This window comes from Asterias amurensis, chromosome 12 (genome assembly GCF_032118995.1).
Source record: "Asterias amurensis chromosome 12, ASM3211899v1".
Lineage (NCBI taxonomy): Eukaryota > Metazoa > Echinodermata > Asteroidea > Forcipulatida > Asteriidae > Asterias > Asterias amurensis.
In genome coordinates, this window is record NC_092659.1 from 14,702,003 (window position 1) to 14,715,500 (window position 13,498).

The 13,498-nt window shown below is 37.4% G+C and overlaps 1 protein-coding gene across 8 annotated transcripts in view; it reads left to right on the forward strand.

The window, feature by feature from the left end:
• The first annotated feature begins 747 nt into the window (after window positions 1-747).
• LOC139945555 (rho guanine nucleotide exchange factor 7-like) overlaps window positions 748-13,498 on the forward strand; it is a 56,064-nt gene continuing 43,313 nt past the window's right edge. For 7 of the 8 annotated variants that reach the window (XM_071942943.1, XM_071942945.1, XM_071942948.1 and 4 more), the window contains exons 1-2: window positions 748-1,037; window positions 2,539-2,885. In XM_071942943.1, the coding sequence (XP_071799044.1) occupies window positions 2,672-2,885 (214 nt within the window). In that variant the 5' untranslated portion in view covers window positions 748-1,037; window positions 2,539-2,671. Of the gene's footprint in view, window positions 1,042-2,538; window positions 2,886-13,498 lie in introns of all 8 variants that reach the window. The other variant, XM_071942944.1, reaches the window with a different exon arrangement.

Here is a 13,498-nt window from a genome sequence, read left to right on the forward strand (position 1 = left end):
AAAACAAAATACATTGTTGATCCGTCCAAAGAAAAGCGTTCACATTCGATTTGTGATAATCTTCTTTTGTATTTTGCGATTAAACATTATCTTAACGTCTTGTGAACCTACTATAGTTTTGGAAAGTAAAACGTCTTTTCAAAGAATAGTTCAAACAATTCTTCCTCCGTGATTTTACCATGATTTTACCAAAACACTCTATTGTTCACTTCAGTCCAGTCCTTCTGCCATAGTCCCACACTTCTAATACGGCTCTTGAACTTACGGCTGGTGCAGCTCCGTGAAAAGGAGCTTATTGTTTTTTTGTAAAAAGTGAAGTTTATTATAAACTTCACTTTTTTAGTAAATAAATAATAAATGTATGTTTGTTGTTGTTTTTGGTTTTTATTGTTTTTTGTTTTGTTTAACTAAAAGCATAGTTTTCCAACCACTATCGCACGTTTTCTTAAAATTAAAATTCTCGCATCAACTATAGCCTGTGTACGGAATCATGCGCGCGGTTGGTGTGTGTCGACTTGGTGACTTTGTCATAAATCATCATGTTCAACATCCAGGGTGTCGAGTTTGTTGATTTCAAATTGACCATAATGTGTCATGCTGTTTAGATGCCGAGTTCGCATGCGTTGAAAATAAGCCGGATGCCTCTTAACCGCAACTACTTGCGCTTTTAAGAGCCCACGTTATAGCATCCACTGCAGTAAATTTGGGCGCCCTTAAAGGTCAAAGTCTGGTTTGTCGGCGCATACAAAGCAGCGGGTGGAACTAATTCGAGCCAAAAGAGCACGAAGTGTTGTTGTAGTTTTCTGGACTATTTCTCAGCGAAATATGCTACCATTGAGGAAATATCCCGCATGCAACCTTTGTTGGAGCTTAAGAGGTGACATTATGGTGTCTATGTTTCACATTTCGTCATTGTTCTGAGCCAGACTTTCAAGAAAGTTACTGGAAGGATTTTTTTTTAGGAGCGGGCGGCCATTTTCTTCTTTTTTTTCGGTGTGCCCAACTTCCGGAAACTTCAGAACATTAAGGTTTCATCGGTAGGTAATAATCAGTCGTTCAATAAGTTTCAAGTTAATAATGTCACCTTTGAGAAAGTTTCTTTTGAAAAACAGAGGCATGGAATGAATGAAAAGTCATGAGACATTTGTAGAAATAGAAATTAATATTTGAATTGAACTGCAGTGCAGTCAACTTGCAATGCTTGCATTGCACTTGTGCAGTGCACTGTACTGTTGCAGGTGTCACTTTTTTGTTGAAGTGGAGATAATGATGGTTTGTTGAAACATGTAATAATACTGATGTAAGTGTAACTTAAAGATAAAGGCAGTGGACACTATTGGTAGTTAGTGTTGCTGATGAAGTAGCGTATCAAAGTTTTCGCGAAAGAATGGATTTTCCACGAATTTGATTTAATCATTTAGTTATACTTTGAGACCTCAGAATTAGATTTTGAGGTCTCGAAGTCAAGTATCTGAAAGCACGCTACTTCGTGTGACAAGGGTGTTTTTTCTTTCATTATTTCGCCTTATTTTTCTTTCATTATTTACTTTCATTATTTCGCCTTATTTTTAAAGGTTTGTTATTTTATGCATTATGTTGGGAAAAAATTCCGAAATTCGGTATGGCGCCACTACTTTTTCATTCGATATGAAATAATAAGTATCTAATTTATCTCAATTAGATATCCCTTTTTATCATTTTTGTAAAAATGAGTGGAAAAGTTTTGGCGCCATATGGAAAGTTATCCATGTTACTTGTTTATTTTTTAGGGATGCTGTGATGAGGTACAATCATGTGCATTGTATATTTTCGTGTGATAACTCAAAGTGTCATCTTGTAGTTAACTTTTCTCTATTTTAAAAATGGTTCACTATTTTAATTGTGACAAAGTAAACAACAATTGAAAACAATTTACCTAATTGCTGTTGTGTGGCATGTCGTGGTCGAGCGGTTATTAAGAGCATCGGACTCGAGCTCTAGTGTTTAGTAAACTGAGTGAGGGTAATTGCATATAGACGAGTAAGGGTTAACCCTGTTGTTTCTGGTTCACTTACTGTACACTACATGTATACAAAAAGTCAAAATTGTGTTTGCTGGTTTCTTCAGCCTTGCGAGCTGCACCAACGATTAAGTTTACTTATGAGGTTTCATGACCAGTAGCCAAATAATGTATGAAATGATAATACTAAAATCATAAACAAATAATACTTTAGTGCAAAAATTTCTTTAAAAATGTCACATCACAAGTTGTACACTGTTTTTTTAATCATTTCTTGAAAGCTATTTAATGAAGGTTTTGGCTATATAATTTTTTCAATTCAAACTTACACCCAACATATCCTCAGGTTTTTTAAGTAGCATTTGGCTAGTTTACAAAATTACATACCATGAGAGAATGCTGATCATCTCACCCATGTAAACAATATTTCTTAGTTTTGTTTCATACAAATATATAAAAATACAGATCCACATAGAGTGGCACTGTTCACTGGTTGTACATCCTGTATTTATTGTATTCCTTTTCATTCACTTCAACAGAGATGCTCAACAATCCAGTAATCTGCTGACTCTAAGGAATGACCTTGTCGACAGTGCTATCTAGGTAACCCTGATCCAGCGCCCATACAGCCACTCTATCCCTAAAGGGGGGGTAGGCAAACCCCCAGCCATCATGACCACCATGAATGACTTCATGGCTGACTGGACAATCAAAGTCGTCAAGGCTCGCTTCAACTTCAAAGGAGAAGGGGAAGACACTCTCCCGTTCAGCAAGGGGGATATTATATCGGTGACTCAAATGGTCGATGGGGGATGGTGGGAAGGAATGAGTAATGGTCAAGTTGGATGGTTCCCGAGTAATTACGTCAGAGACATCAAACCAGTTGGTAAGTGTCACTGTTCCTCAAGACTTAAACCGAGTAGGTTTTGAAACTTTGTATGGTGGAAGTTTCTACATGTTTGCGGTAACATCAAGTGATTATCTCTTTTACCTTTCTATTGGTTCTGAAAAGAAGTGGTGGTTAAGGACTCAAGTCATTAGTCGTTTACCACCGGTTCTTTTCATTTATAACCAAAACTACTCAAAAGGTATTCATACCAGTGTTAAGGCAAACCTCTCTTAATTGAGAGAAGCCCATCTTTCGGACTTTAATTTTTTTTTTTTTGGCAGTGGACACTAAATTGGTTATTACTCAAAATAATTATTACGTAAAAACCTCACACGGGTAATGGGGAGAGTTTGATAGTATAAAACATTGTGAGAAACGGCTCCCTCTGAAGTGACAAAGTTTTCGAGAAAGAAGTAATTTTCCATGAGTTTGATTTTGAGACCTCGGATTTAGAATTTGAGGTCACGAAATCAAGCATCTGAAAGCACATAACTTCGTGTGACAAGGGTGTTTTTTCTTTCATTATTATCTTGCAACTTTGATGACTAATTGAGCTCAAGTTTTCACAGGTTTGTTATTGTATGCATATATGTTGAGCTACACTAAGTGAGAAGACTGGTCTATGACAGTTACCAATAGTGTCCATTATCTTTAAATGAGTGTCGCGATTAATCTGGCATTTTACAAAGACCGCTTGCAATGATGTAACACGGATACAGGCAATCCTTCTTGTGTTCTGCCATTTTGGGAGTCAAATTGGATTAAAATACCTTTCTCCGTGCAAAACTTTAAGGGAATCTCACTTGTTGTTTTGTATCCACAAACAATGATGTGTGCATGATGTACATGTAGGTACATGTAGCTTTGAGGCAATGACAAGCGCATTTTCCTTTTTACACGAAAATGCTCTCTAGGCAAATTCATGCCTGGAATGTCATTTTCTGAGAGGCCAAAGCCTCTTTTATTTCGCAAAGGGCACTTCTATGAAGGGCCTCCAATGCCAAAACGAGGGCAATGGAGGCCATGACCTTGATGATCTCTTTGTAATTCCAGGCCTACAAACTCCTGGGCCATACTACTGTTACACTGACCACAGGTACTTGTGGGTGCGTTCGTTTAACTCCCTGGTTTGACCCTCGGTCTGCCCCGGTACGAGCGAATAGCTTTGACAGGGCTCACCCGGGTCAGCCCCCAGTGCCCTCCTAGTGGAGTGGGTCACTTGGGGGTGACCTGAGGTGCATGCCGTTACCACGAGAGGGCGAGTGTGATCGTTCGATTAGCGCTTGTCAGGGGCTCACCTGAGTGAGCACTGCGGGGTCGACCCAGGGAAGCTAAAAGAATGCACCCTGTATTTCAGTCACCTAAATTTAAAATGAGTTTTTGTGAAAAACAAAGTTGGTGTATTACATACATCCTTGCCATTCAGACATGGCCCGACCCACCTTATTAGACCTATCAGTGACCACCCTCTGGCAAAACACAGCCTCGCTGTGAAGAGTTGCCATCAAGGAAGTACTTTTAACTGAAAAAAATGTTCCTCGTGTGTCATTTATGCGCCTCTTCTAAGACCTCTATAAATGTACATAATGTAGACTTCAAGAAAGAACTTACATATGTAAGAAGAAATCATCACTTATTTTGCAGGCTTTGTGACATTTTCTTCAATCATTAATTTCTTTAAAAATCTTGTGACTTATGAGCGTTTTCCTTTGTAAACTATCAAATAACTCAGGGGTTGGACTTAAAAGAGTGTTCAGTTTCTGTCAGTTTGTGGACTCCCTTTTTTTCCTTCAACATTTGAGTTGTTACTCGTCACCATGCTTGGTGCATCATCAGCATCACCAGCCAGGGAGAAAATAATGTTTTTAATTTCAATAACAAATTTTGAGTTCCATTTTAATGTAAATTGTCATGTAAAAAGTCATAAAAAAATCATTCCCAAAGCAAGATTTCTCTAACTTGGAAAGTCAGTGGAAGGTATGAGTACATTCTGTGATGTAATGTACTGTACTATGTACTGTGAAGTTGCTTAATCACCGACTTTTGAGTAATGAGTATGGTATCCTAACTGACTCATCAATTGGATCAATATGGCTTTAACTGGATGTGGTCAGGGCACGCTACCTACATCTGTTTGTGCTGTAGCAGGCCCGGAATTACACAGGCCATGATCTCTGTTGCCCCGGTCTTGGCCTTGGTGCCCCTTCAACAGTTTCCCATAGATTTTAAGATCTTCCATATGGAAGTGCCCTTTTTGCAGAATGTAAATGGCCTTGCCCTCTGAAGGTTGAAATTCCAGGCCTACTGTATTGATGGCCATTAAAACATCTAACGAATGAAAAAAGTGAACATTGGTTTAATGAGTGAAGTATCAATAAACACGTAACACGTACACAGGGCTGTATGCTTCGTTTTTGAAAGGGCAAGGGCACCAAGGCAATTTCTCTTTGGCAAAGGGCACCCTATGAGGAAATTGTCAATTTCTACTGGAGCATTTCAAGGGCACCAGGGCAATGACAAGGGGCAACGGAGGCAATTGCCTCTGTTGCCTCCGTGAAGTATCAGGCCTGCGTACACGTAGCTTTTCATTTTATGTGTGGAACACGCCTCTCAAAAATGTACTGTATCATCATTTATTGTTTTGTGATGTATTTACTGCTTGATGCTCCCAATATGTTCATGTAGGACAGGCGACTGTCCAACAATGATAATTATTGGACACCTTGCAGTGTCGTTTCCAAACTAATGATTTATAAATTCCAAAATTAGGCAAATTGTGTCACTGCAGACAAGGTTGCTGGTGTCTACTGGTGTCTACATGAAGTCGTCAACATTGTTTAGAAGGGTTTAGAATTTTCAGAGTGTGGGATGGACGAGTTTCTGTGTCTATTTTGTGTTTGTTGTTAACAATGACAGGGATCTATTGTTTGAATTACAAATTGTATTTTAAAATGCATCATTTGTGAAATCTGTCTGAGGGTCAACTAAGTACAGTACTCTTATCAGGGACTTCCCTGGGTGGTGCTGAAGCTCCAAGAGGCAATTTACAAATGTAACTTGGCTTCACTTCATCACTTCTTCAAGTGGAATACACATGTAGTCCAGAAATGTACTGAAAGATGCCCAAAATTTTGATTTAAAATTCAATAGGTATTTTGATTGGGGTCGAGAAAGTTACAAGCTTTCATTTGAGCCATTGCCCGATACAGTCCGCCAATTATTAGTAGCAGTGAAATAAAGTGCTCAAAATTAGTTTTTGTCAAGATCCCGACAATATATCACGTGACCAATTCTTATTTGTTTTATAAGAAACTTTTTAAATTTTTGTCATCCTGACCATTACAAGTAAAAGTTTAACTTTTTTTCGTTAGAGCGGGTGATTCTCTTTGAAATACCATTCACTCAAAAAGAATCTATTTTTTAATGTTTAGGGCCAAAAATCTGACATAGCATCTTTAAGTGCATCAAATATTTGTACACCCTCAGATATGCATGCATATAGACGATGTGACCTCTGACGTCACATGAAAACCATAACATGATTCGCGCACATACCGCCGGGCAAAACCTTTGTGTTTTGGCAGCCAGCTAGAAAGTGTACGCAATCTTACTTTGACTACGCAACTCAGTGCCCGGCGAAACATGACGTATGTAGTGTTTTGTCAACAGAGGGTGGTTTGAATGTAAACATAGGTCACATCGTCTATAACGCACTCTTTTAAAACCAATTCACATTGACAGATGCTGTGAATACTCACAATTTTTCTCACAATTATTGCTTACATTGTGTAAGCCAGTAATTGTTAACGCTTGGAACATGTTGCTTTTTTTGTACACCTGATCTATTGTATTGACGAACTTCGGCACATAAAAAATGTTGGAAAGATCTACAACTTTAAAATAATTAACACTGTACACAGTCTACATTATGTGAGTTGGTGAATTTCAATCTAACTGTTTATTATTTAACAGGCAAGTTGAATTGTTTACTCAGAGTGACTGTGGCTAAAAAAATATTAAAGGAACACGTTGCCATGGATCGGACGAGTTGGTCTATAAATTTGCCTCGAAATTGCGTGGTTTTCCTTTTACTTTGGGAACTAACACTGTCGGCCATTTATGGGAGTCAAAGATTTGACTCCCATAAATGGCCGACCATGTTTGTCAACGAGGTAAAAGGAAAACCGTGCAATTTCGAGGCATGTTTGTGTAAACCATTGTATTCAACTTTTACAACAACTGTCTAACCAATGCATTTTATAACAAACGGTTACAAATGCTTTTCAAAGACCAACCCATCCAAGGCAACGTGTTCCTTTAACAAATTGACCAATATGATAAGTCGCCCGATACACATACAAAAAAAATAGTAAGTAAAACAAAAGCAGTTCACTAATCACTAGACATATTTATTTGTTTTATTTTTTATACAAATGTGCTTTCATACAGTGTACAGTGGAGAGCCAGCCTGATTGACGTCAGTGTCTGATCACTTCCTGGTTCATCCAGTGATGATTATACCATACATAGCTGGCTATACATGTACAGTGTACTGCTGAATGGTTATGCCCAAACAAGGATGTGAAAGTTGTACATCCAAGTACACTGCTTCCAGTCAATGTACAGTAGTGTAGTACAAATTATGTACAGTAGGTGACTTCCAATGTGTCAATTTACATTAGTGCGCAAAGATGTGTATAGTGTGTACATGTACGTACATGTAGTTGATCAGCTGAATGTAGCTATTATAAAACAATCTTCATCCACTTTATCAAGTTAGGTACATCACTGTAGACTGAATGTGGGCTTACAGTATGTACACTGCTAACAATATGTCAAATATTGTACAGAAAATCAGGTACATACATAGGGTATTATACATCCATGTATTATACATTCGTGTACATCGTTAAGGCTACTTTAAACCTCTGTGGCATAAAAAACGTTTCACTTTTAAACTGCTAATTATGTAGAGGGACTAGGGTCCTGCATTGTGCGCTTACATATGAACATAGTCTCGTATTATTATTTTTATTTTCAATACATTATAAGTATGTAAATGTACTACGTACATGTACATGGTAGGCCGTAGTGTGTGTGAACTAATTGTCAAAGTTTGTGAAATATGGAACACCTTTAATATGCGAGTGCATGTGTTGTACACGTATATTTGGGCCTGTAAGTGACCTTCGATATTTTTTTTACAAAAGAGCCACAGAGCCTGGACTTCCTGCCAGGCAAGATTTGTACACAGCTCAATGAAAGAAAACATACAAATATTTTATGAAGACTCTGCACTGGTCGTCTGTTTGTCAACCTCTTTTGATTATGAAGAAAGGATGGCACCTCAAAACTTGTGTACAGCTGTTAATTTTAAAACTCTTTTTTTTATTATTATTATTTATCTTGAATGAAGATTTTTCTTGAACGAACACACATTGTATAAAATTTAAATATTTCTCATACTGTAATGACCAGTGCAGTATTCTGCCTGCTAGAAAGGCCTAAAATGTACACGTCACTCTTTTTTGTAAACAAAGATTACCCCACTTGGCTAAAATCACAAAATTCTATAAATGTAATTTAATGCGAACTCTTTAGTTACTACACATGTAGGCCTATGTAAATAATTTTTGATGTTTTTACAGTATTCCCCCTGAAAAGGATTTCAACAGTGTTTCCTCCAGTTCTCCTTTCGAAGGAAATCTTTCTTTTTTCGAACGACGTGTACATACACTGTAGGCCTACATGTATCCTATAAGCGGTTACTTTCCATAAGTTTTCATAACAAAACCAGTTATTGTTAGCGAGTGTATTTTTAACTTCACAAGTTCCTTATGAAACTACAGTCATACAAAAAAAAGTCATGCATGTCTTAAAAAAAAAACCTATGCACTTTTGAAATGGCTGCTGAATAGAAAATATATGATTCTGGTGGAAAAGGTTTAGATGTATGGATAGCAAATGGATTCAACTTTCATATATGACACCAATATCAACAAATAATTCATGCTTGGGTGAGCACTGCTCACTGAAGAATAAGTAGCCGACATCTTGGAGTGAATTTTGTAAGCTCCAAAGGACTTACTTACATGTACCTCTCACAAATTGGAAGGCTAATTACTGTGCAACCTCTTTTTCATACCCTTTACAAAAGGGAGTAGTGCTCACCCAATCATGATTTATTTTTAGACTTTTTGTGTCATTTAAAAGTTGAGTCCATTTAGCTATACCCATACATAACTTTTTTTCCCCAGAATCATATATTTTTTATTCGGCATCCATTTGAAAAGTGTATAGTGTTTTTTTTTTAGACACCCTGTAGAGTTTCATGTGCAGTAGTACAAATGATCTAGTGTATCGTTTCAAGTTTTTCAAGTGGAAAGTGCTCACCTAATCATGATTTATTTTTGTGTCCTTTGAAAGTTGAGTCCATATAAGCTATCCATACATAACTTTTTTTCCCCAGAATCATATATTTTTTATTTGGAAGCCATTTGAAAAGTGTATTTTTTTTTTTTTTTGTAAGACACCCTGTAGAGTTTCATGTGCAGTAATACAAATGATCTAGCGTATCGTACATAAAAGAGTAGATTTTGAGACTGTGACAGGAGTAAAGTAGACTGTGACCATAGAGCTACGTAGGCTGTGACTGACAGGGCATGTCAAGAGACATCTTGTTGCTTCTTGAGAGGAGAATGTTACTGTCATTTTCAGGTCGTCGTCGTCTTGCCTGTTTCGCTCCACTGCAGGAGGAAGGCCTCTTCACCAAATCTCCATCTCACTCTATCCTGTGCTGTCTGTTGCCAAGCAATGCCCCTGAATGTACTTTTTCATCTCTCTATCTTCTGTTTTGTCGCCCGCTTTTTCTTGTCCAGTTTCAGGTACATCAATGCAAACAACATTTTCTTACAATTTATGACACAACAGTGTAATGAAGGGTTGAATTATTTGGTTGCTGAACCTCTCTCAAAAAGGACAGTATTTCAGAAATTATAATATTTCTCAGAAAGATTAATACCAACTGGCACCAGCATCATGTTTACTGTGACAAATTTCAAGATTTCAAGCTTTTAAAAACTAAACACATTTACAATACTGTGGCTTTAAAGGGTCTACATGTGTACTATTTGTAGGACAAAATACACAATTTCTACAGATTTACATGAAACTTACACAGTTGGAAGGTAATGATAGTAGAAAGCTTCCCTGAAAATATGTGCTGAGGTGCTGTAGTTTTTGAGAAATGAGTAAAACAATGTATGAAAATAATTTTCGTCTCAGTGATCATGAGACGAAAATTATTTTAGCATGTAAAAACCTACTTTCATGACATTGTTTTACTCCTTTCTCAAAAACTACAGCACCTCAACAGCTAATATTTTAGGGTACGCTTTCTACTAGCATTATCTTCAAACGGTGTAAGTTCAATGCAAATCTGTGGACATTGTGTTTTGTAATACAAAAGGTACCCAAATCCTTTAAAAACAATGTTTGTATGTAAACGAAACCAGGCCCGCTGCCTACATTACATCCTGAGCCATGTCTTCGAAACAGCAGCCATGCTTGTAACCTTGATATTTTATGAGGTGTGTGTGGGCAGCCTGAATGTTGTTTGTTATTGTTTAATGTCAAGGAACTCATAATTTCAAATGCTGTACATTATGTAGGAGACTGCTGGGGGATAGTAAGGACTGCATTTTTCATGGCGTTGTTCTCTTTTAGCGTGGGAAGTTATGCGGCTACATGTTTGCTTCACTTGTCATAGTAAGTTTTACGCTAGCCTGAACATCTGACGTCACACTTCGAGGCTCATGAATAACGCCAGAGACCTGCCTCCAGACCGGCGTTTGTTTTCACATTTGACCTCAGTCACTTCACATAGAAATACGCAGTCAAATTCTATTGCGGACGTGACAGCAGTGTACTGTTTAGGCAATATGGAAAGCTCATGTCACTGCACGTTTATATGATATCGTTGTGTCCAATGGAATCACTGGATCTGCCAGCAGGGACCTGTCTTTATCCGCAAGGATAAAGACAGGGGCCAGTCTAGTTTTTCGCTTTCATGTAAATTGTAAACACTGGATCAGTGAGGGTAATTTACATTTTAGTTTCTTCTTTTACTTTGTGAATGAGTTGATAATTTGGGGTGTAAGTTCACATGTTGTAGCATCACAGAATTGGTGAGAAAAAAACTTGTCACTAATAACACCTGATTGTGTAACATCTTTTTCCAAACTAAAAATGATGTTTATTTGTTGACTTTGGGTCTGGTTATTAAATTATGCTGAGATCAAAATATAGGAAGTGTCGTGGCCGAGTGGTTAAGAGCATTGATTTCAAACGCTGGTGTTTCTGATCAGCAGAGTGTGGGTTCGAATCCCCAGCCGTGACACTTGTGTCCTGAAGCAAGATACTTAAACATCGCTTCATCCTTCAGCTTCGAACCCAGCATTCTTGCACACTGAAATTTACACCTCATTCAAGCCCTGTAATTTTTTAGGACACAGAACAATGAGGAAATAATTTCCATCTGATATACTTAACTTTGGAATTTGAGAGAGTAGATAGGCCTACTGTACGTACCCCAAAACAAATAAACATTACTCAAGGAAATACAACAGTATTCATGTTATTAAAATAACACAAACGTGGACAAAGTGAAAAATGTCTTTCCTCAAAGTGTAGCCCCCTTACATGTAGCTAAACTTTCAAAAGGTCATTAATCCATATTATGCTGGATTTACATATTGTACAACAACAAAGGCATTTTTTTTTGGAGGGGGGGAATTGAGGAAGTACTTACAAGATGTTACTGTATGTCTACATGTAGATAAAATAAACCCATAATCAACAGGTCTGTCATACACACTTTGGGCCGAAGATCAGGTCTTAAATCAAACAGAGGCAACAGAAGCATGGCCTTTGTTGCCCCCCTTTTGGCCTTAGCGCCCCTTCAAAAGTCTCCCATAGACTCAAGTTTTTAAATGGAAAGTGCCCTTTACAAAATGAAAATGGCCTTGCCCTCTCAAAGATGAAATGCCAGGCCTGAAGTACATACATGTACATATACTATGTGTACATTATCTACTGAATCAAGTCCATTCTGGGCTAGTAAAATTCTGATAAATAATGTGTACATTGTGTAAGTCTGTCATTTTTGTACACTTGATGTACATGTATTGTACACTATATAGCATGTACAAATGATTCAACTCTTTCTTATTATTGTGAGAATGCAGATGTTTAATAATATTGTTCTTGACATGATCATGTATTACACACAAAATGTTTGTGTTCTGCTGGTCAATGCACCTTCCCTCTGTACATTTCTTGAAACCCACACACGTCAATTAGACAGATTACCTTGGAAGGCAGCCAAAACTAAATTTAGCCCTTATTGTTGAAGGGAGCCCTCTATTGATCAGTTTGATCCAGCTTTATAGTCTTGTCTCTTTAAATCCCAAAACACTATCTTGTTCACTTATTGCTCTCAAGTTTAGCCTTTTACATTTATTTCTGCTTTGAATAGAGACTTTCTTCAAAGTTTCAAAGTCCTGAATCTACTTGTAGTTGGTGGTGACGTGTTCAAGACGGCACATTTCTTTGTGATGAGTAGATAAATGGACTTTCCTTTGACACTCTGTGACTCATGGTCTAAAAATACAGGCTGTCTTTTAGTGTTGTCAGCCTGTGACATCTTCAGTTACAGTTATTAATGAATGTAGTCTGCGCCCAGAGACGTGTATTGTCTGAAGTTTATGATAGATTTCTGTGATCGAGCTGGGTGGTATTATTTTTCAGAACTTCTCGATGCTGAGAAAATCATCGTCAGACTGAAACCCTGACTAAAATAACGGTAAAGAAAAGAAATGTTTCCATAAAATGCACTAAGAATTTTTTTATTCTTTGAGAAGACGGAATGTGTTACAGCGATTTGGTGAATAGGCCAAACTTTGGCTTTGAAATGCACATGAAATTACAACATAAAGTAAAGTTGGGAGAACTGTTTGCAAAAGTTCAGAAGAGTTGAGTGGCCAAATTGCAGGTTAAATTTTTACTAGATATCAGAAGATACTAAAATGGTCCACAGCATAAAATTTTATCTAGGGGCATAGGTTTGGACACATCGATAGTGTACATTGTATTTGGTGTGACCATCCAATGCCACATACATACAGTAAAACCTAACGCCAATTTATCCAGGGCCCATTTTTTCTGTGTTTTATGGTGTAATCTCTCAAGAAATGCCTAAAAAATTAGAGGCCGAGTTGAAATTATTGGTTTAGGAGCACAATAAAGATCTCAACTGTTTTTGTATCAGTGTACCAGGGACAATGATTTACTTTTTCTGATTCTTAGTTTTTTGTTTGTTTTAAATTTGTCAACCGAAACTTTAGTCATAGTGACAAGAGTCTTGATTAAAAATGGGTACATTTAAGTCAGGGTTCTAGACAAGCAGCCCTGTTGAGCACTCAGCAAGCTGTCCCTAAAAACTCAGCACTGACAGCAATTTGTCAATAAAGAAAACAGATGTTTGATTGAAGAAAACACAACCTAGATGCAGCATTTGCACTAAACTTTTATTTTTAAGTCTCAGACCAGCG